Genomic DNA, 23,956 nt, shown 5'->3' with positions numbered 1-23,956 from the left:
AACTCATAATCCTCCTGCCTCAGCCTCCTGGAAGCTGGTAATTACAGGCATGCGCCACCAAGGAAATATACTGTTGTACAGTAAAAGTTGTACACAGTTTGGCTTTGGCTATAGCATGTTGGAATTTTTTGTCTCTAAGTGTGTAAGGTTGTCATGGTGACTGACTGCAGTGATGCTAGCTAAGAACGGGCCTTAAGGAAAGGCTCTCAAGGAGGAGACAGTTACAGTAACGGAGACTAGAGATTTGAGAAACTTTGTGAGGGATTCTGTGGCTTTAGAAGGTGTCTTCTTCCAGATGCCTGGAGAATCACTTATCTCTAGTAGTCTTAAAGGCTGGCCTTTTGGTCCAGTAGAAGTTCTCATTAGTTCTCTGCTGGTGCAAAGCTCTGTGTGTCAGCACTGTGTATATGCATGGGCCTCCTAAAAGACTGTGCCTTGTGTTTCTCTGCAGCAGCTCTGCTGGGTCACAAGTGTCATTTGCACACTGACAGTGAACAAGTTCTTGGGACTCTTATTCCAGATTTAGGAATGATTCTGCCTAAATAGGACTTGATTTACAAAATTCTTTGCATTAGATATTGCTGAAATTTAGATATTAAATATTCTTTTAAAGTGAAATAGCCATTTTTTAGTTAACCTCAAAGAGCAACTAAGAGGAGAGAATTCCTCTGTTCAGTGTCTCTTTAGAACCCATCCAGTGGCCATTTTAGTTTCTGTCGTGTTTGCTTTAAGTTTTGAGATAAAGTTTTGCCCTGCTGCCTGCCTAGTCCTGAGCTCCTGGGCTAGAGTGATTCTGCCACAGCCTGCAGGTAGCTGGGACTTCTGTACCACTGTGCCCTGGTCATCAAGATTTGCTTTTACATCATTACTCCCCTCGTCCTTCATCCCTGGTGCCTTTTGAAAAAAAAAAAGTATTAGTTGGGGGCCAGTAGAGTAACAAAGAGGAAGCATTTGTATTCACGTGTCCAGGGTGGGTACAGAATTGACTGGTTACAAACTTTAATTGCCATGTAATTGTAGTAGGTGTGGTAAGGAGAGAAACATTCCATAGCTTTCTATAACCCTTCCTTTTCAGAGGTGTTGGCCTTTATTATCCAATAACTCATCAGTCCACAGAAGGACTAGTCTTTTCTTTTTTCCCTTTAAGTATTATTCCTTACCATTTTTCTTCCCTGAAAGTCTTCGTATTTCTTTAGGTTTAAAATAATTTTTATTTGAGTAAAATCAAAATAGTTTACGGTATTTTTTTCTATTTTTAATTCCCTTTTTTAAAAAAATACTCTTTCGCTGGGTGGTGGTGGTGCACACTAGCCTGGAACTCATAGAGATTTGTCTACCTCTGTCTCCTGGGAACGAGAGATAAAGGCGTGTGTCTTCATGCGCTGCTGAAAATTTTTTAATTACATTTATTTTATTTATCATGTTCATGTATGTATGTACACACACCACAGTGCACAAGAGGAACCTTGAAATTAAACCAACCTACAGAAGTTCGTTCTCTTCTTCACCGTGTTGGGCGTGGGATCCAACTCAGGTCTCAGACCCAGCAGCAAAATCTTTATCCTGGAGCCATCTTTCTGCTGGCCCTGTTGGTTTTCTGAGGCAAGGTCTCAAGTTGTCTAGACTAACTTGCTGTGTAACTGAAGCTGGCCTTGCACTCTGGATTCTGTGATTATAGGCATGCACTATCATACCTGTCAGGATTCATTTTTTGATTAATTATGTTTACAAGAATAATTTAAACTTATTTCAAAAAGAGGATGCTTTTAAGAACATGGCAAGATGGTTAGACAGGTGAAAGCACCCCCTGTGCAAGCCTGGCACCCCAGGTCCCACCTTTGAACCACTAAAGGGGACAGGAGAGCTGACTCCAGAAAGTTGTCCTCCGACCTCCACATGCAAAGGCATGCCCACCACCCCCATCACACAAACCCCATAACACCACCCCATCACACCACTCCATCACACACCCATCACACACACACCCCCATCACACCACCCCATCACACAAACCCCATCACACCACCCCATCACACACACCCCATCACACCACCCCCATCACACCACTGAATCACACACACATCACACACACCCCCATCACACACACACACCCATCACACCACCCCATCACACAAACCCCATCACACCACCCCATCACACACACCCCATCACACACCCATCACACACACACACACCACCCCATCACACCACCCCCATCACACACACCCCCATCACACCACTGCATCACATACACCCCATCACACCATCCCATCACACCACCCCATCACACCACTGAATCACACACACCCATCACACACACATACACACACACACACCATCACACCACCCCATCACACACACCTCCATCATACCACCCCCATCACACACCTCTATCACACCACCCCATCGCATCACCCCCATCACACACACCTCCATCACACACCTCCATCACACAACCCCCATCACTTCACCCTCATCACACACACCTCCATCATACCACCCCATCACACACCTCCATCACACCACCCCATCACACCACTCCATCACACACCCATCACACACACACCCATCACACCACCCCATCACACAAACCCCATCACACCACCCCATCACACCACCTCCATCACACCACCTCCATCACACCCTATTACACCATTCCCATCACACCCCCACCCCACCACATACACCCACACACAATTTTCTAAAAAGATAAAAATAGGTTATATTACTCTTTTCACTGAAGAAATGGAGCCAGTCATTTTCAGTCTGCCCAGCTGAGACTCTGCTGCCAGAGGCCTCTCTTTTGAGACAAGGAAAGGGATCTAGTTCTTTCATATGTATTTAATTACTTGTATTATCTTAGGATCCCAGACTGAATCCTGTGCTTGGGCTGTTAATGGCTTTGTTACTGTTGGAGTGCTGTGCATTGTCATAGGCTATTTTAGGTAGGCAAGTGATGTTTAAATCAGGAAAACAAGTTTCTAACCCTTTTCTTAACTCTTGAATTCTCTTTGTTTTCTGGCTTTAGGTGATGGATGATGAATCAGATGAAAAAGAAGCAAATTCACCTTAAATATCTGCATTTTCTTTCGCTGCAACCTTTGGACTTAACTGTATGGAGCCTGTATTAATCTCTGCTATGGAAGTTGATTAATAAACTGTTTCCTTCCTCCAGAAGATATAAATATCATTTGCTTCACCTCACAAGTTATTTATACCACCCTGAGTCATCGTTCACACACGTGGTTTTTATCTAGGGGTATTTTTTATTTTTACTCCTCATCTCTTCTGGTTCTTCCTTTGCATGCTATGTGAAGCAGCTTAAAATATGTTTCCCATTTAACTCATTTGCCTTTTTATATGCAGAAATAAATAGAAAGAATGCTTTTAAAATATCCTAAAATGACTTAGATTTTCCTATGAAATATCCAAAATTATTTTTTACTGCAGTTTTTAGTTTATTAAAAAAAATAAATAAAATAAAGCCAGGCAGTGGTGGTACACATCTTTAATCTCAGCACTTGGTAGGCAGAGGCAGGCGGATCTCTGTGAGTTTGAGGCCAGTCTGGGCTACAGAGTGAGTTCCAGGAAAGGTGCCAAAGCTATACAGAGAAACCCTGTCTCGAAAAACCAAAAAAAAAAAAAAAAAAAGAAGAAGAAGAAAAAGAAAGAAAGCATTAAATAATTCTGGTTTAAAATGACAGGGGCTGGAGAGATGGCTCAGAGGTTAAGAGCACTGGCTGCTCTTCCAGAGCATGAACCACATGGTGGTTCACAACCATCTGTAATGAGATCTCGCGCCCTCTTCTGGCCTGCAGGAAGAAGAGTGTATACATAATAAATAAATAAACCTTAAAAAAAAAAAAACAGAAAAGTATTAAAAAAAAAAGACAGCTGTTGAGTAGCCCGGTGTGGGAGCCTGCAATGCCGTGAGAGCACAAAGAGCAGTCCCGTGAGTGCAGACATGGGGACGGAGAGCAGGCTAAGCCCAGAGCAGCCCGTGGAAAGCTCAGCTCATGAGGCCCTCGCTCCCTGGCTGAGCCTCTTATCAGAAATTCTCAATTACTGAACTCCAACAGGTGGAGAGAGATCATAGAGCCCTTGGTCAGCAGTTTTACTGGTTTGTGATTTGTGGCAGGCTGCCAAGTGTCTGCCTTGAAATTAAACAAATTGATACGTATTTTCCAATTAATTGGATCTAGAAAATAAAGTCAATGGGTTGAAACAGTTGTTCTGTTAGTAGTTGATTTATAAGGAGTAATTTAATCAAGTAATAGTTTTTATTGTTGTGCCTGGTATGATGAATGCCTGTCATCCCAGTATTCCAGGGGTAGAGAGAGCAGGATCAGAGGGTTCAGGTCTGTGTGTGCTATATGAAACCCTGTCTCAAAGAAAGCAAAACAATGGTAAAAACAAAACAAAACAAAACAAAACACTTATTAGTGTGTTTAGCTACAATAAAAATAGAAACAAAAATTTCCCAGAAATATATAAGCTTTTGTTACATGAATATAATTGAAAATGCTTTATAAAGGCCAGGTTCAGGTCCAGTGAAGGCAGGAGGAGCCCAAGTTCAAGAGAAAGATGGGACAGAGCAAGGGAGAAAGAAAGAGTAAAATGCCGAGGATACTGTACTGATAGGATGTTTGCCTAATAAATATAAAGCCCTAGGCTTGATTCCCCAGCACAGAAAACAGGAAATTTAGGACAACTTAGAAGTTATGTGAAACTAAGATTCTTGGTTCTGAAATTTCTTGCTAATGGTGTAGGGTAAAGTGCTCTGTGGAATGCTCGTGGACTTCTCACTAAGCATTTCATTTGAAGTGCTGGGTAGAGGGCCTGGATATAAGGTCCTGTGGGGATAATTATGCAAAAATAGTAAATTCCCACTGATGGTTCACTGTGCAATAGCACCTTATAGTTAGAAACTTACTAAATACCATTAGGTAGGTAATTATTGCCCTGTTTTAATAGGTGTGATGGTGGAGGTACAAGGTAGACATTTTCCATTGCCATGTGCACAGTCCCCATCTTGGTCTGCTTTCGGGATTCCGGACCCTCATCACAGAGGGAGGAGGCCTTAGTGCTGCCTGGTGGGTAAGGTTCTTCCCTGCCTTTATTCAATGCAGAGCCACAGTAGACCAGAGCAGTAGTGTGTGCTTGTGGGTATGTTTTACCACTGAATATGAAGCTCCTACTCTGCAGTGGGAGTCCTACCTCTGTTGTTGGAAATTCCTGCTTTCTACTGTACTTCTGCACATCAGAGTTACCTGTGATAGCTCACTGGTTCACAGGCTGTCCACAAACCACTTTTTGAAGCTCCAGGGAGGAGTTATTTTATCCTGAGATGTAGCAGAATCTTAAAAGTTCTTATTAATAAAAGCAAACCTGGAGTCAGGTACTGGGGTGAATGCTGGAAGATCAGAGAAGCAGAACAAGCCACAGCTACCTCACCTTGCCAATTCCTCAGCTGATCCTGTTTCCTCAGACTGGAAGCCTCTGTGTCCTCATCCAAATGGGTCTCAGCTGAACTGCTGCTCAAAAGCTTAACCAGCCTGGTTCCTGGTTTTCACGCCTTATATACCTTTCTGCTTTCTGCCCTCACTTCCTGGGATTAAAGGCATGAGTCACCATGCCTGGCTGTTTCCAGTGTGGCTTTAAACTCACAAAGATCCGGATGGATCTCGGCCTCCCAAGTGATAGGATTAAAGGCGTGTCCACCACCGTTTTCTGGCCTCTATATCTAGTGGCTGTTCCGTTCTCTGACCCCAGATAAGTTTTTAGGGTGCACAATATTTTGGGGAACACAATACCACCACATGTCTCCTTACATTTCTAGTGGTCTTTCAGCTCTCGGCAGCTCTCTAGATAGCCCACCCTTATTCTGTCTCTAACACATGCAACAGGACAGAAATGGCAGAGTAAAGATAGGACAGCTGCTCTCCTGGTTTTCTGTGTATTAAGTTCCTTCTTAGCAAAACGAAAACTCTTCTAGCATCTGCCTCCTGGAGAAGAAAATGGAAGTAAATTCTGCTTGTAATTGGGAGTGAGCACCCATTGTCCTAGAATGACGAGGAGCAGTCAGGCCATGTCTATCTAAGGTAGTAGACAGCCTTTGTAGCCTCTCGCTTTTTTTTTTCCTCATTCTTTTAGCAGCATTTCCACTTTTCCTCTGGAAAACTGAGCTGTCAATCACCATTTCCCAACCCTCCTTTTCACAGGAATAGAGCACCTGACTCTCACATTGGCCTAGAACCCTCACCTAGGAGGTGAGGAACCTCAGTCTTGGAGTGGAAGCTGCAGATGTGGTTCCAGAACTGAGGTCATTTCTCTGTCCTCAAGGTTATAGGTGACAGTTCTACAGCATTGACTGTGGTTTCTATATAGATGTGACCAAAGATGTTTGTGACCAAAGATGCCTTTCACACTTAATTTTAGCTAATAAATCCTCCTCTTCCTCTAAATGTTGTCATTTATAGAGTTTAAAAAAAAAAAGGCACATTCAAATTTGGGAAAAAATAAAATTATTGGTTTCCCAGAATGTGCTTATATACACATGTAAAATATGCAGCAAAAGATCATGTGCACATACAGTTACATATAGCTGTGGAGCCTGGCAAATTCCAAATCTGAAGGATGGAGTTGAGCTGGAGACTCGAGAGAGCAGAAGCCTGGCTGCTCCCAAGACTTGCTTAGGGAGATAGGTCTTTTGTTCTAGTAGGGCCTTCAACTGATTGGAGGAAGTCTACCCCCAGCTGTCTGCTCTAAGTCCACTAAATGAAAGGTTCATCTCATCTAAAGCATCCTTCCAGAGTCATCTAGAATATTTGACTAAATAACTATATGATGGCCCAGCTAGGTTGATACATACAATTAACCATTTCAAGTCCACCCCTTGTCCATCTTTATGAATCTCTCTAAATCATAATCTTCAAATAGAGCCACAACAAGATCATACTTCCACCCAACTCGGTATGCACAGCTGAAACTCTAGCTCCAGAAGATGTCAAGTCCTTCCTTGATAGTCTGGAGCCTGAGTGTTATAATGTAAAGATAACAAAGCTTTATACTAACGTAGACATAACCTTATGTTACCTGTAGTAGATATGAGTGAAGAAAACTTACTTGAGTATAAATATATGTATATGCACATATACACACACAAACATTTAAAGGAAGAAGCATGACAGTTATGGTTCTCATCTAACTGGTCACATGCTTGTGGCTGGTATTTACTCCTATTACCCAGCTCATATTTCCTTTGCCTTCAGCAAACAACTCAGATGGGTGTGGTCCTGACCTGCTGAGGCAACCCCAACCTTCTTCCTTGCACTGTGCCCTATTAGCAGTCTTGTCTGGATTGTGTTGTTGTAATTTCCCATTGACATTAATCATAGGCGATGGGAAATGAAACAGATGTCCCCCTTCCGGATGCCTTCCTTCTTAGTTTTGTGAGATAGTAGTCCAATTTCTGCATGGTAGGATCTTTCATTCTGCCTGACACCCCGTAACTCCCTTTGCCTTTTCTGCCTACTGATTTAGAGGCATGAGCAGCCCAGAGCAGCAGGGTGACAGTCACCTTCTGGGGCAATAGAATCACTGTTGTGTGTTCCCATACAAGTTGTCCTTCCTTTGGGACTAAGACCTCCAGATCAACAGAGCATAAGGAAGCAGAAATTTTGCTTGTGTGTCGCTAGGGATAATAGTTATTAATCGTACCCAAATGGAGCCCCTTTTCTGGACCTTTGAGCCTTGGCTGTGGTAGAAAGTATCACATACTAGGCACAGACAGCCTTCAAGGCCCCTTGCCTTGGCCTATTACTGAAAACACTAGAGGTCCAGCCCCTGTTGCTTTCTCCCAGGGTCTGTGGAAGAATCTAACAACCAGCTGGGAATCTAATCTGAGGGGTATCAAATGAATCTAAGCACAGAGTTCTTTAGTCATTGACTTTATTCTTCTTAGTCAATTCCATCTACACAGTTTCTTTTCTGTTCTCATACTTAGCTCCTCTCAGTCCCTCCTGCTCTCAGTCTCTTCTGCTGTTCTCTCATCTCTATCTAGTTCTTACCATCTCCGTTCCCCTCTTTGTGCGTGTGTGTGTGTGTGTGTGTGTGTGTGTGTGTGTCCATTCATTAACAACTCATTAGTAAAAACTACAAAGTAAACTCTAAGAGACAAGTATTCTGATAAGAGTCACACTTGGCAAAGACTTGGTCAGCTTAATTGGTGACTGACAACAGCTGTAGTTTGTAAAAAGTTCTGGCTATCTCTTAAAGGGATAGCCACAAGGGTTACAAGGGAAGAAATTAAACCAATGAGAGATTTAAGGAAAAGGCAAAGAATATGTGTGCTATTTTTTGTGATTAATAGTATCCAGACATGGTTAGTCAGTTAACAGCCTTTTTCTGTTAATCACCTGAATCTCAGGACCTATACATAATTAGTCTACTAAGCCTAAAATCTTGCATTAAAAAAAAAAGAAAGAAAACTGGTGTAGAAATAAATACAAAGCGTTAATTTTTTTTTTTTTTTTAGTTTTTTTTAAGACAGGATCTCTCTGTGTAGTTTTGGTGCCTGTCCTGGTTCTCGATCTGTAGACCAGGCTGGCCTTGAACTCACAGAGATCTGCCTGGCTGTGCCTCCCGAGTGCTGGGATTAAAGCCGTGTGCAGCCACCACCCAGCTTGTTTCTTGAATCAGAGTGGGGAGGTGCTGGTAGAAGAAGCTTAGGGCAACATAGGTGCTATTGATCTCTAGAAGGACTAAGATATACCAAGGCCAGACATCTGCACTATCACTTCTAGTTCGATACAATTCTTCTGAAGGGTTTTGAGCCAACAAGGCCAGGCACCTGCAATTCCACTCTGTGAAAGATCTACGAGGACACTTTGGCCAATATTTACCTTGTTAGTGGCTAAGGATGGAGAACAGACCTCAAAGTTCTACAGTCCACATGGAACAATAGATCTAGTATGAAGCATATTTTAGTATGTTTCTATTCATAAAAATTGTACAGTTAAATAAGAAACCATCTTCTACACTATCCACAATTATGTGTGCCTGTAAGATTGAAATGCAGTCATGAGATTACGTGTACACATTACATGGAGATGCCATAGCTGTTATTGCCCCAGAAGTTTACAACAAGAGACAGCCAATTCATTCAAAAGGCAGTAATTCCATGACGCCTTGTGTGACGGTTTCTTCCAACAGAATCCTTGGTTCTGATAGGTTGACCTGAGCACTAGTTGTCACCTGCTGTATACTCTCATGGTCTTTTGCTACCAGCAGCTCTCAATAGCCTATCAGGGAATTCCCTCTGATTCTGTAAGTAGTCTTCAAAAGTGATTCCACCGTTCTGCCAAGCCAGCTGCTTCATGTGGGAACACAGCTCAGTGAAGTCAATGAGCCAGGCCCACTGCCGCCCTGCAATTGTGAGAAGAGTTCCCTGCTCCAAGTGCTGCTGTGTGTGAATGTGGTGGTTGTCAATCTGTGGGTGGGTGGGAGTTTTACAGGAAGTGTGGTATGTGAAGAAGGTAAATCTGGAGTGTTGACTCCAGTACTAAAACACCATGATTTCCATGATGAAAGGACCAGTGCCATCTTAAAGGCTCAGTGGGCACCCAGAAGTGTTTGCAGCCAGGTCAGCCAGGAAAGGTGGTGGTCTGTGTTTCTGAGCCCATGGTAGTCCCTGTCCATGCCACAGTCATTTTGTGCATGAGCCCATCTGGCAATGACAGAGTGTTTGGGAAAGAGGCTGCCTGCTATCCGCAGAGAAAGTCATCTCCCCTGCTTTGTTAGAGGTGTCCTAGGCTGAGACTGCAGGAGCCACCATGTGGGGCACATCTTTACATTTCGTGGCCCATCAGCAAGGTCTGCCTACATGTTTCTCCCCCAGACATCTTGCCTCCAATTTTCCAATCCTGTTTCTTCCATGACCATGGCCATCTAGCCAAATCATCGGCTGTAGGCTATGAAAGCCCCCAAGTTTTGCTCCCTGGGAGAATTCTCTCCCCACTGTTCTTCAGGGGGCACATCAGGAAGGGTCTGTCTTGGTGGGTGTGTCTATTATGGGGTGGTGTTTGCTTGTCAGGAAGAACCATGTGCAAGCCAGTCTTCTCTTCCTCAGTTGTTCCCAGTCTACTCCCTTCATGGGGTGTTGAGGCTGAGCGAGAGAAGGCAGTGCAGTCCTAATGGGGACCACACAGGTGTATAGTCTACTTTATGTGACTTGTGCCTTTGGGGCTGCTTGTGTGATTTCATGTGGCAATGGAGGGCTGCCACACATGCCAAACAATATGGCTCAGTGGGTCAGGTAACACCTGGTGCGTGTGGGGAAAGGGCTGCATGCTTAGTAACTGTGAGTGAGCCCAGCAGTAGATTAAAAGATGTTTCTCAAGAGGAGAGTTATGGGCTGGAGACTCAGCAGCTAAGAGCACTGGCTGCTCTTCCAGAGAATCTAGTTTCGATTCCCAGAATCCACATGGTGGCTCACAACCATCTGTATAGTTCCAACTTCTGGGAAACCAGTTTCACCTGCAAGCCTCCACAGGTGCTGCACTCAGATGGTGCACAGACATACATGCAGGCAAAAGACCTGTGGTGGTGTGAATGTAATTGGCCGCCCATAAATTCATAGAGAAAGGCACTATTAGGAGGTGTGGCCTTGTTGAAGTAGGTGTAGCCTTGTTGGAGGAAGTGTGTCACTGTGGGGGCAAGCTCTAAGGTCTCTTTTGCACAATACAAAATGTTCTCATGATTCCAAAGGTTACTCTTAGAAAATCACCAATATATTCTTCATCATCTTTTACTAAACATAGGAACTATCCCAGACTTAACACCAAAGCGAGCATAATTTATTTTTATTATTAATGATTATACAATCTTCTGAGCACTTGACCCAGAGGCTAGCAACATGCAATTTCGAAAAAAGGTAAAAATAAAAACTGGTTAATATACCAGACAGTCATTTCCTTCTCATACAGCCTGCTCTGACCTCAAGACCCCTGTAGCCACCTAAGTTCCTCTTCAGCCCTCGGCAAACACCAAGCCCCGTGACTGGTGGGCCACAATGACCTCAGACAAAAAAATCTGTCCCTGCAAGTCAGCGACTTTTGTCCTTCTTATCCCAACAATTCCAAGGAAGACCTGATCCAATTTTCAGAGCTTCCATGAAAGGCAGCTCCCCTTTCCTGGCACTCTTTTCAATCTAGGAACCCAGTAAAGCTTGCAGCAATCACTCCAGCCATTGCCACATTGTCTCCACACTCCTTCAGGAGGAGTCAAAATATCAGGATTAAAGTTGCCATCTTCCTTTCTTGGTGGAGGCCACTATTTTCCTCCTATTCTAGGTTCCCACACTTCCCATTTATCATCCCATCTATATGTTACTCCATCCACAGTCTTCAGCCAATACCCCTTAGGGTCTCAAGTTTTACACAATGTCCTTGAAATGTCCTCAGAAACTGAATTATTCATCGTGGCCAATTTGAATCCAGTGTGCTGATATACATCACACCATGTGCTATAGTTGACCACACATTCGGTACAGTTTATCCAAGCCTGAAAAGCTTCTCCAGGCTGCAGGTTCTTTCCCATGAACTACGTAACTGCCTTAACCCCAGCCTGGGTGATCATCTCTGTATAATTTCCTGTGAAATTTACTTCACTCCTTTCCTGCATCACAGAAATCACCGTTGATCTAGGAACACAGAACATGAAGATAAGATAGAAGAAAAAGATTAGCATTACAAGAAATAATTATATGGAGGAGAGCATGACATGTGCATGCCATAAAGCATGACCTCGGGACATGTGCTGTGGGATGTTCTGTATGGCAAATGTGTTGCTGATTGGTCAATAAAACACTGATTGGCCATTGGCTAGGCAGGAAGTATAGGCGGGACAAGGAGGAGAATAAAGCTGGGAAGTGGAAGGCTGAGTCAGAGAGACACTGCCAGGCGCCACGATGACAAACAGCATGTGAAGATGCCGGTAAGCCACGAGCCACATGGCAAGGTATAGATTTATAGAGATGGATTAATTTGAGCTGTAGGAACAGTTAGCAAGAAGCCTGCCACAGCCATACAGTTTGTAACCAATATAAGTCTCTGTGTTTACTTGGTCGGGTCTGAGTGGCTGTGGGACTGGCAGGTGAGAGAGATTTGTCCTGACTGTGGGTCAGGCAGAAAAACTCTAGCTACAAATGGCGCCCAACGTGGTGGCAAGAGTTTCCACCTAAAAACTGAGAAAACAAGATTCTAAAACGGAGCTAAAAACAGTTCCTAATTGTCTCTCTCAAATGAGTGGCAGCTGCCGGTTTGAGCTTCTTGTGGGTTCCTGGCGTGCGTGCTCGACCTGCTGTATGCACATTAAGCTGAGTGGTGGATTTAGCCTTTGCAGGTACAAAACAAAAAAAGAGGTTTCTGGGCTACACGATGCTTGCTAAAAGCATAGACCCCCGATAGCTCCCAGAGCCGGTGGAAAGAGGAGAACTGAGGAAGGAGGAAGGAAGGAGAGGCCGGCTGGAGCCACCGCCAAGACAAGGAAGATGTAAAGTACCGGTAAGCCACGAGCCACGTGACAAAGTAAAGATTAATAGAAATGGGCTGAATATAAGAGTGAGAGCTAGACAATGATAGGCCTGAGCTAATGGCCAAGCAGTTTAAATAATGTAAGAGTCTGTGTGTTTATTTTATAAGTGGGCTCCGGGACTGGCGGGACTTGGCGGTGGGAGCTGGAGAAAAATTCTCCAGCTACAGACATGTAGGCATTTTTGCCTTGGCCCTCTAGAGGCATGCTAAGCAGAAGATCCGGAGGGGAACACAAGGAAGGTTGATGGTCCACAATCTCAGATCCCTTACCTCCAATCTCTGCTGGTAGCACATCAGGCATCTTATATGCCGTCCCTGGCAAAAAAAAAAAAAAAAAAAAAAGCAAAATTTTTGAAGCTCGAGATGGTTTGAGACTGTTTTTATAATCTCAGAGAACTTCTTGGGGCTCAGGGTAGCTGGAAGTGTTTAGCAAGGGGTGAACACTGACAAGGCTGCTGGAGGACTGGGGTCTGGAGACCTATGTGCTACTTCTGTGCGGGGGGCTTAACATTGTGGGGCAAGTACCCTGCCTGGAGCAGGGAGACATGATCGGGTCTGTATTTAAGGGCTGTTCTGGCGAGAAGGTCTGCAGATTAAGATGGGTAGTAGTGGAGCCCAAGGGGCCCAGTCCAGGGGTCTTTCTTCAGCTGACTGGTGGTGGTGTGGTGTGTGTGTGTGTGTGTGTGTGTGTGTGTGTGTGTGTGTGTGTGTAGGTAATGGTGGAACCTAGGAGAGGGTACTGTGGAACCCTGGAGCTGGAGTTACAGGCATTGTGAGCCACCTCACTTGGGTTCTGGGAGCTGAACTCTGGTCCTTTGAAAGGACAGTAAGCACTCCACATCTCTCCAGCCTGGTGTGTTTTGAGCCAGGGGCTCAGGCTCGCCTGGAGCTTTCTTTACTGTCAGGGATGACCATAAACTCTGACACTTTACCTCAGCCTGAGTTCTAGTCTTAGTGTTTTCCTTCTCACAGGCCTCAGGCGGAGTTTGTTTTTCCTTTGCTGTTTGCTACCATCCATTCTACCCACTGGGTAAAACTTTTCTACACCATTTCCTGAAATCTCAAACATATGTATCCTATCACCTGTGTTTTCATTCTACACACTGATACTTTTAGTGCTCTTTATTGGAATTTGGATAAGGGGGTAGCAAAAATCACAGATGAGGAAGGTTAAAAATCTGAGAGCTATTTACATGATGGTTCATCTGAAACATTATTTTTATACTTTGTGTGTGTGTGTGTGCGTGTGCACGTGTGCACAGGTGTGTGCCAAAGCACTAGTAAGGAAGACTGGGGATTAAGCTTGGGGAGTCGGTTATCTCCTTCCACCATGTGGATCCTGGGGATAGAACTCAGGTCATCAGGCTTGGTAGCACGTGCCTTTACCCACTAAGCTACCTCATGGACCCCCATCTTTAGACTCAGTGACCTGGAGCGCTGGTGACCTCCAGCCTGTCAGACTGCACTGTAGGGCCACAGCAGGGCACCACCAGCTCTAAGGGGCCTGAGCTTGTTGACAGGGAAGTAGACTCCCATGAAGAGAGGACGAATGCACTGTGCTGGCTAGTCCTAGGTCAGCTTCAAATGTTACCTGAATGGAGGGAACCTCAATGGAGAAAAGTCCTCCATAAAATCCAGCTGTGAGGCATTTTTTAAATTAATGATTAATGGGGAGGGCCCAGCCCATTGTGGGTGGGGCCACCCCTGGGCTGGTGGTTCTGGGTTTTGTAAGAAAGCAGGCTGAGCAAGCTAGTAGGAGCAAACCAGTAAGCAGCACCCCTCCATGGCCTCTACATCAGATCCTGCCTCCAGGATCCTGCCCTGTTTGAGTTCCTGTCTTGACTTCCTTCAGTGATGGACTGTGATGTGGAAATGTAAGCCAAATAAATCCTTTCTTCCCCAACTTGCTTCTTGGTCATGGAGTTTCATTGCATCAATAGAAGCCCTAAGACAAAGACCCTCCCTCCTTTCTCCCATCCCCTTCCTTCCTTCAATTTGTTTGGTGCTGTTTGGTTAGGAGAAAAAAATCCTTTCCATGGTCTCAGATGTTCAAATTAGACTCAGAAGGCCTCTTTCCTTCACACATCGTTTATTTTCTCTTCTAGGCTTTATTTTTACAGGCCCAGAGAAGGCAGGGTTCTACACAGAGGAGGGGCAGTGTCTCAGCTGGCACATGGTTACAAAGCGTTCTTTGTCGTGGTGGTTTAGTGAGCTTGTTCAAGGCTGGGCTGGAGAACATTGGCCTTTAAAGTTTCCTTTCAGCTGGTGCGGAGCACCTACCAAGATAGCCATAGAAGGAGCTAGATAAGAGACGGAGCCAGTAGCAGGCAGAAACGCCGGGCAGTAGTTGAAACACTTCGCTAGTACTGTTGCCATTTTCTTTGTGGCATCAACAGGTTTACTGCCGGCAAACAAGGGATGCAAAGCATTTGAACCATACCTGGACTCTCGGGCAGTATCATCCTAGTTGTCTCCTGGCTGGTCTTTAGGGTATGGTGTCTATCTGGGGTCCATTTCTAAAAAGTGCACTGCCCATTAACAAACAGTCCACTGTGTTAACTGCCAAGATCATCTAGGGACATGTTTAATGGCTTGGAATAATGAAGCATTTTTAGGTGAGAAATACCTTGACTACATTTTCTAGCCTCTGTTTGAGGTAGGTGATGAAATACTGAAAAGCCTTTGCTTCCTTGCACTTATAACCAGCTGGCGGTCAATTCTCTGGCTTTTATCACTCAAAAACATTCTTTAACATTTATTCAGTTTTGGGGTAGAGCCGGTCACATGGATGTGTGTGTGTGTAGTGAGAAGACACCTTTGTAGGGCCCAGGGATGGGACTCAGGCTTTCGAGTGTGTTTATGCCCTGAGCCATCTTTCCAGCCACCAGAACAGTTTTGATTCGCCACCTCTTGCTAGGGTCTATACTAGGCAGGTGTTGGTTGTACGAAAACCCACTACATCATAAGGGAACTTAGAACTTAGTGGGGAGCGAGAAAAAAGCTGTTAACACAGAAGCCTATTGTTTCAGGCAGATCAAAGGATGAGAAGTTAAAGCCTTCTGGGGAAGACAAAAAGCTTTAAAAGTGGCAGCGATGTGGGACTCTGCAGAGTATCCCAGATGTGCAGGTTTGAATGCTGGTGCGGTCAGAGGGCCCACAGGGCTCGAACGTGGGGTAGGAAGAGGGTACAGGCTGAGAGTACTCAACAGCGGTCAGCACACCAGCTTCTGCTGGCTCTATTCATTTCCTTTAGAGCTATCAACGGAGAGCTGAGAGCCAGCTACACTTGCCCCGAAGGTACTATTTAAACCTTCCTGAAGCAAACGCCCGTCCGCTAACTTCTCAGGAACTCGTCTCCACTCTTGGCAATGGAGAGTTCATTTATGGCGTGAGCGATCGCGGGTGCACCGTGTCCTCAGACCCCCTCCAGTCCTCTCAGGGGGGCAGTCGGACGCCGCCCACAGTTTTCTGAACCCAGGCGCAGTGCTGGGACCGCTGAGCCGTGGTACCCTACTCAAAGAACAGAAGGCGGCAAGGGGTGGGGCGCCGAGCACCTTGCCTACAGCTCAGGTCCTCACCGGAAAGGCAGCCCGAGGGCGGCCTGCAGGCTGGCGCACCTCTGTGCCACTCGCCCAGTTCCGGCCACCGTTCCTGCGGCACACGGACGCGTCTGCCCCAGGCTCTCCCTTCCTCCCTCCGGCTGTCTTTTCTCTCTCTCTCTTCCTCGCGGGATGCAAACTGTTCTGTAAACATTCCCTTTCTCCCACTCCGCCTCCGTGGCACGGCTCGCCCTCGGCGGGCGGCTCCAGGAACCCGAGCCGGATGCGGGACGAGCTCCTGCCACGTCTCCGCTACCTCGCTCCGCGCCTGCGCGCCCAGGGCGGGGCGAGGCCTGCGCGTGAGCGGCGCGGACGCGGCCCAATGGGAGAGCCGCGGCGGCGCGCGTGGCCCGGGGGGCGGGGCGGCAGTTAAGGGCCGAGCCGCGAGTCCGGCAGTCGTGTCCGAGCTGTCGCATCCCGGAGTCCGCCTCATCGCCGCCACCCCGGCCCGAGCTCGTCCTCGCTTCCGAAGCTCTCGCGCGCCCGACGACCGCTCGGCCCTCGCCCCGCGACCAGCACCATGTGCGGTAAGGGCCGCGATGGGGGCGTGTGGCGGCCGCGGGGCCCGCGCCGTGAAGGCAAGGGTGGACTGCGCGAGTCAGCGAGCGGCCTTGGGGCGGGGGTCCTGAGGAGAGGGGTGGCCTGTGGGGAGGGCGGGCGTCCTGAGGAGAGCCAGGGTCCTGAGGAGAGCCGGGATCTGGTGTCTGGGGAAGAAGGGCGTCTGTGGGGCAGGGAGTCCAAGATGGGGATTCCTGGGTTGAGGGGGCGGCCGGAGTTAGGATGCTGGGGATGAGGGGCCCGCCGAGGAGATTGTGGGGCCCTGGGGAGTCAGAGGCTGCGGAAGGGGCTGGAAGGCTGTCGGGGCGCTCCAGGGGCACCTTTGCGTAGAGCTCAGAGGCTAGATAAATGTCTACATTAGAGGAAGTGCGGCTGAAAGTGCCCACAGAGGAAGAAGTATGGAGGGATGTCTACAGAAGGGTCCACCAGGTGACTGAGGCAACCTGTGGACATACTGTGTGGTCCTGGGGGTTAAACTCATAGTCAGCTTGCTAAGCGAGTGCTCTGTCCCCTGGCCACACCCCCAGCCTTTCTCATCCTCCCCCTTTTTTTTTCCTTTTTGTAACCGGGGTCCACTTGGTAGTCTAGGTTGGCCTGGAATTTAGTGTCCTGCCTCAGTCTCCCAAGTGCTGTGATTAAAAATGTGAATGACACCTTGCTGATAGCATTTCTTGAATTTATCTTGCATTTTAAAAAATACTTAATTCTAGTCACTTTATTTTAGGCTGGCCTAATAGAACTCAAGCTAAAACTCTGACAGTGATATTACACACTAACTTCCTGCCACTCTTTAAAGTCTCTCAAGAGGATCCATTACTAAATCAATAACTTGATGAAGTGGGCTCAGAGCTGATCTTGTGGAAGAGACACGGCGAGAGTCCTGGCCAGTGATCACACATCATGCATGTGCACCTGTTTAACATATGTCTTTACTAGAACCATTAAAAAATAAAGTTAGACTCTTTTTTTTTTTTTTTTTTTTTCCTGTTTTGGTTTTTCGAGACGAGGTCTCTCTGTTTAGCCCTGGCTGTCCGGGAACTCACTCTTTAGACCAGGCTGGCCTTGAACTTGAATAGATCCCTGCGCCGCCGCCGCCGCCGCCGCCGCCGCCGCCGCCACCACCACCACCACCACCACCACCACCACCACCACCACCACCACCACCACCACCACGACGCCACCACCCGGCTAAAGTTAGGCTCTTTTATTCCATGTTTTAAGATTATTATTTGAAGCCGGGCCAGCCTAGTCTACAGAGCGAGTTCCAGGACAGGCTCCAAAGCTACACAGAGAAACCCTGTCTCAAAAAACCAAAAAAGAAAAAAAAATTATTTGAAAGTGCTACTGTGAGAATTATGTGACATGACTGATAATACTCTAAAATGGGAATGAGCCCTTAATAGTCTATAAAAAGAGTTATATTGTTACCTTTCCTGTTAAAATTGACGACATTACCACCAGAAGAAAGAGCATTTTTAGAGATACTGTCTCATGTTGTTTCTCAGACTGGCTTAGATCATAGCTCTCCTTCACCCTCATGAGTGCTGAGATTTTAGGCATGAACCACCATACCATGCCTGACTCCCAAGAAAGAACACTTTTTAAAGAGAGATATTATAGGAATTGAAGTGAAGCTGTTGAGGAACATTCATCTTTCATTTGAAAGAACTGAATAAGAGGTGGATTGTACTCAGTGGGTTTTTTTTCCCTGTGTTTAATTATTTCACCTTCTGAAAACGAAGAGCAGGTTTAGAGTTTAGATTCTAGAACATCAAAAGAGAAACACCTATATTGAAATTATTGGAGTAGAGCTGACTTCATAATCAATTAACTTTTACTATTAATAGATTGGTTTTGCAAAACATATAAATTAGTTTGTAGTTGTAAGTAGTGAATTTTCAAACTAGTTAATTACTAGTGTGTTGTATTTGGTATTTAACTGTTTTCTTTCTTATCTTTTGAGACTGGATCGCATGTAGCCCTGGTTGGTCTTGAACTCATTATGTAGCTGGGAATAACATTGAACTTCTGATCCTCCTTATATCACTCCAGGTGCTGGGATTAAAGGACTCTGCCACCACTCCCAGCTAATTAACTGTGTTCGAGTGATGAGTTGTGTACATAGTCAAGTATCTGACATTCTGGTTGCAGGTTATTTCCTCATCTTGTTCCAGGAAGAAGAGTGTAAAACAGAAAAAAGAAATCAGATCTAGTTCATGAAGGAAGCCTTTGAAGGAGGAGATTGTTATAGTGGTTACTAGTGTAGGGCAGCCATTAAACTGAGTTTCACTGATTATGAAGAATAAATAATGCTAGCACACAGTATTTGAAACATTCTAAGATCTTGCCTTTCAACTCATTTCCTTTAAGTTAAAATTTGAAAGTTAAAAAGAGGAGAGGTTATTTTTTCTTCTGTATTTGTTTCCTTCCTTCCCCAGGATTTGATGTATCTTGGGCTGAGAACTTATGTCTTAGTTAGGGTTTTATTGCTGTGCAGAAACACCATGACCATGACAACTCTTATTACAGTTTCAGAGGTTTAGTCCATTCTATCATCATGATAGGACACATGGTGCTGGAGAAGGAGCTGAGAGTTCTACATCTTGATCCACAGGCAACAAGAAGAGACTGTGAGCCAGTGGGCCTACCTTGGGCTTCTGAGACCTCCAAAGCCTACCCCTTAAGTGACACACCTCCTCCAATAAAGCCACTCCTAATCCAACAGGGCCACATCCCCTAATAGTGCCACTCTATGAGCCTGTGGGGGCCATTTTTATTCAAACCACTACAACTGATCTCCTACCTCAGCTTCTCAAGTATTGGGATTATAGGAATGTCTACCTCTCCTATCGTTTAATTTTTAAAAAATTTATTAGAATTATTTTAATTTTATAAAATTCATTATTAAAAAACTTGCAAATAAACATCACACACCAAAATTAACCCTGCCCAAAATCTATACATCTCAATGAATTTCTGTACAGTTACAATAGCCATTCTTAAGCTATGAAGCTCCATATTAGATTTTACACTTTCACTATTGAATATATTTTTATTCATTTATCCACTGCTAAAACCGAAAAATCCATGACAGAATTAGAACTAGAAAAACAGTTATCTCAATGTCTTTTAATTGTTGAAATAAAATTTTTAGGCAGAGATATTGATGAAAAAGTAAGAATATTTACTAATTTCCTGCTACCTAATTTTTTCTGAAAGTTATTTTTTTTTCAGTATACAATACTGAAACGTTTTACAAAAAATGTTAAAGTAAAAGAATAAGAACTAAGATTCCATGTTATGTGTTTTTCAATTCTATATTTTGATAAAACTCAAAATATTTACTATATGTTTGGGCCATCAATAAAAACATTCTGTAGTCAAGCAAATTTGGGAAGCAATATATTAACCCAGTAATACCTTATGTTAGTATTATTTATCTGTCTATCTATCCATTATTTTTGTGGCACTTACCTAGGCTAGTTTGCTTTCATATTGCTTTGATAAAACATCATGAATGAAAGCCGGGCGGTGGTGGCGCACGCCTTTGATCCCAACACTCGGGAGGCAGAGCCAGGCGGATCTCTGTGAGTTCGAGGCCAGCCTGAGCTACCAAGTGAGTTCCAGGAAAGGCGCAAAGCTACACAGAGAAACCCTGTCTCGAAAAACCAAAAAAAAAAAAGACAACAAAAAAACAAAACAAAAAAACAACAAAAAAAAAAACATCATGAATGAAAGCAGCTTGGAGAGGAAAGGGTTTATTACATCTTACAAGTTGGAGTCTCATTGAGAAAAGCTAGGACAGGAACTAAAGCAGAGATCCTGGAGAAACAGGAGCTGCTTCCTGGCTTGTTCTCCATGGTTTGTCCAGCTTGCTTTCTCATATGACACTGGACTACCTGTTTAGGAGTGGTACTGTACACAGTGGGTTTGACTCTTCCACATCAATCATTAGTTAAGAAAATGTCTCACAGGCATGTCCATAGACCAGTCTGATGGTGGCATTGAGGGTCTCTGCCCAGGTGATTTCAGTTTATGCCAAATTTACAAAAAATAACCAGCACACTATCTTACACTACATATAGTCGAGGCTGCTGAACTGAAACTCAGTAATTCTATTTCCACCTGGCATTTCAGGTGTGAACCATCATGCCTGGTTCTATTTTTTTAAACTTAGTGATTTCATTTTTTTATGTATTTATGTGTCTAAGTGTTTTGCTTGCATATATATGTGTGTGCCACGTGTGTGCAGTATCCCCAACGAGGCCAGAAGATGGCATTGAATCCCCAGGAACTAGAGTTAGAGACAGTTGTGAGCTGCCATGTAGGTGCTGGGCACCAAACCCTGGTCTAAGAACAGCAAGTGATCTCTCAACCTCCGAGCCTTCTCCTCAGCTCCTGGCTGCATTTTTGTTTTTGTTTTCTCATGTTTCTGGAGACAAATCCAAGGCCTCTCACAAAGCACTCTACTACTCAGCAGTTATATCCCAGTGCCATGTCCCTGCCTCCCCTCTTCGTTTGTTTATTGGTTTATTATACAGGTTCTGGTGTAGTCCAGGCTGGAACTTAACTATATAGCTAAAGATGACCTTGAGCTTCTGATTATCTTGCCTCTACCTCCCCAGGTGCTGAGATTTTAGGGATGTGCTGCCATGTCTCATACAGGGTACTGGGAATCAACTCAGGGCTTCTTGCATGCTTGGTAGTCACTCTGCCAAATTGCTACACTCCCAGCTCCCCAGCCCTTTTTTAACTTTGAGAGAACCTCAGCCCTCTCCTAACCATTGAGCTATCTCTCTAGCCTCTCTTGGTCCTTTGAAATACTGTGCCCATTATATGTATATTAATTTTGGTTTTGCTGAGAGTGTGTCATCAGATCATTTAAACTACTCCTACTTTTCATGGGTTTTGCTGAATATTAAATAAATTGGAGTTGTATCTTTCCGATCTGATGCTTTATATGAATGATATTTTATAATGACATTTTCTACCCAAAAGCAGTAAGGGGGCTTGCAGTTTGAAAGTATCCTGAATGGAGTATTTTTAAAAACTGTTTTTGTAGTTAAACTGTCTAATGGCTTTCAGGTAATTGAGGGCTGCTGAAACTGGCTGCTAGGGTGACTCATAAACCAGTGCTGTTCAACCGCCTTAGAGATCATACTGGGTATACAGAAGCCATGAGGGAGTTAACTGATGGCTTAATACACATTTCCTGGGAAAGGGAGAGGTTCACCAGTGGTAAGGCTAATAGAAATGAGCAATAGAAGATGGGAAGGGTTTTGCAATGCTTGTTTGTGATGTCTGCTCCTGGAGACCCAAAATTAGTAAGAATAAAGGTTCTGGAAACTTTTAACACTAAACCTAGTTACTTTGACTCAATTTATTTATTTATATTATTATTATTGTTATTACTACTACTACTACTATTATTATTACTATTGGTTTTTCAAGACAAGGTTTCTCTGCGTAACAGCCCTTGCTGTCCTGGAACTTGCTCTGTAGACCAAGCTGGCTTTGAACTCACAGGCCATTATACCCATCCTTGACTCAATTTTTTAAAGCTTTTAATTAGGAAACCTTTATCTTACCCCTTTTAGCATTGAGCAAAATTTAGTGGTGTTTCTTGTGGCTTGGGAATTTTCAACTGTATATTTCAGTTTATCTAGAAAGTATCAGAAGATATGACATGATTGATAGCGCTGTCTTTTGGTGAGATGACTCAAGAGAGTTGCCTTCAAAGGATTGTTCTCTGGTCAGAGAAAACAAAAATGAATGCAAATTCAGTGGCTGAAGGTGCTGTCACAGTCCTGTCCGTGGCAATCTGAAATTCATCAGACACAGGAGGGTAGGTTTTCAGGGCTGACAAGATGGTTTAGTGGGTAAAGGTGCTGCTTGCTGCCAAGTCTGATGATCTGAGTTCAATTCCCAGAACCCACATGTAAGGAGAGGAACAACTCTTGCAAGAAGACTCCTGTTTTCTGTCCTCCATGTGCACACCGTGGTACACACATATGCATATTCACCCACACAAAATAAATATAATTTAAGAATATTTGGGGGCCAGAAAAATGACTCAGTAGGTAAGGGTGCTTGCTGCCAAGCTGAACAACCCGAGTTCTATCCTTGGAACCCACAGAAAGGGGAAGGACTGACTCAAGTTGTCCTTGACCTCCATATAAATGTGCATGCGCAGATATGCACACAAATAAATGTAATAAAACATTTAAAAATAGTTTCTAAGTAGTAGATTTTAAAAATAAGTGTTAATGCCTCAGAGTTTACTTTTGGCTGGGTGTAGTGGCACATGCTGATGGTCTTAGGTTCTTGTGAAACTGAGTTGGACTGAGTTGGGGATTACTTGAATCCAGGTATTTGTGCTGGCAAACAAAAACAAAATTCTGTTTATGTAGTTAGTATTTACTTTTTTAAACTTTTTTTTAAAATAAATTAGTATTAGGAAATCAGGCATGGTGCTTTACATTTGTAGTCCTAGCACTCAGAAGGCTAAGGCAGAGGATTGTAAATTTGTGCCAGTCTGGGCTACACAGTGAGACCTGTCTCAAAGGGAGGCCAGTGAAAGGCTCAGACCGTAAAAGGACTGGCTTTGCAAACCTGAAGACCTGAGTTCTATCCCCTGAACCCATGGTAGAAGAGCCCGCTCCAAGAGTTTCCCTTTGATCTTCACATAGGCACTGCGGCATGTATACACCTGCACTGACATCATGTCTCAGAAACTCAAAGTAAGACTAGGGATTTAGCTCAGTGGTAGAGCGCTTGCCTAGCAAGCGCAAGGCCCTGGGTTCGGTCCTCAGCTCTGAAAAAAAAAAAAAAAAAGAGACAAAATAAAACTAATGTTTACTCAGCATTTCCACTAGTGGGCATTTGGGATGAAATCCTTAAGCCAAAGAGAATTTCAACCCCATGTTTATTGCAATACTTTACAAAATACAAATCATGCTTTTAAATTGGCGAGTGGATAAGGAAAATGTGTGTTTGTAACAATAGAATATGGCTCAGTCATAAAACAGTGAAACCCTGTGATTTGCAAGAACATAGGTGAAAAACTACAGGACATTGTGTTGAATGAAACCAACCAGACACAGAATGGTAAATGCATGTTCTCACTTATGTATGCAAATCAATGTCACCTTTATAGAACCACAGAATAGAGGAGGGAGCAGGGAAAAGAAGGACTTTAGGGATGCA

General features: G+C 44.4%; 2 protein-coding genes and 1 long non-coding RNA gene across 6 annotated transcripts in view; 2 read left to right on the top strand and 1 right to left on the bottom strand.

Annotated features, from left to right (window-relative positions):
- The window catches only part of Nfu1 (NFU1 iron-sulfur cluster scaffold), a 65,661-nt gene extending 62,471 nt beyond the window's left edge, over positions 1–3,190 (top strand). For all 3 annotated transcript variants that reach the window (XM_059258127.1, XM_059258124.1, XM_059258126.1), the window contains exon 8: positions 3,029–3,190. In XM_059258127.1, coding sequence (XP_059114110.1) covers positions 3,029–3,073 — 45 coding nt within the window. In that variant the 3' untranslated portion in view covers positions 3,074–3,190. The remainder of the gene's footprint in view (positions 1–3,028) is intronic.
- Positions 3,191–14,442: 11,252 nt separating this feature from the next.
- The window catches only part of Gfpt1 (glutamine--fructose-6-phosphate transaminase 1), a 58,065-nt gene continuing 48,551 nt past the window's right edge, over positions 14,443–23,956 (top strand). Inside the window, exon 1 of one of the 2 annotated variants that reach the window (XM_059258121.1) lies at positions 14,443–14,467. In XM_059258121.1, the coding sequence (XP_059114104.1) occupies positions 14,458–14,467 (10 nt within the window). In that variant the 5' untranslated portion in view covers positions 14,443–14,457. Of the gene's footprint in view, positions 14,468–16,559; positions 16,720–23,956 lie in introns of those variants that run through there. The other variant, XM_059258122.1, reaches the window with a different exon arrangement.
- Positions 14,666–16,477, bottom strand: LOC131907139 (uncharacterized). Its single transcript, XR_009378296.1, has 2 exons — positions 16,148–16,477; positions 14,666–14,994 (listed from the first exon to the last, which is right to left on the bottom strand). It is a non-coding gene; the product is annotated as an uncharacterized LOC131907139 (long non-coding RNA).

Source organism: Peromyscus eremicus, chromosome 3 (genome assembly GCF_949786415.1).
Source record: "Peromyscus eremicus chromosome 3, PerEre_H2_v1, whole genome shotgun sequence".
Taxonomy (NCBI): Eukaryota; Metazoa; Chordata; class Mammalia; order Rodentia; family Cricetidae; genus Peromyscus; species Peromyscus eremicus.
The sequence above is the reverse complement of the archived record's forward strand: the minus strand, read 5'-3'. Positions and strand labels throughout refer to the sequence as shown.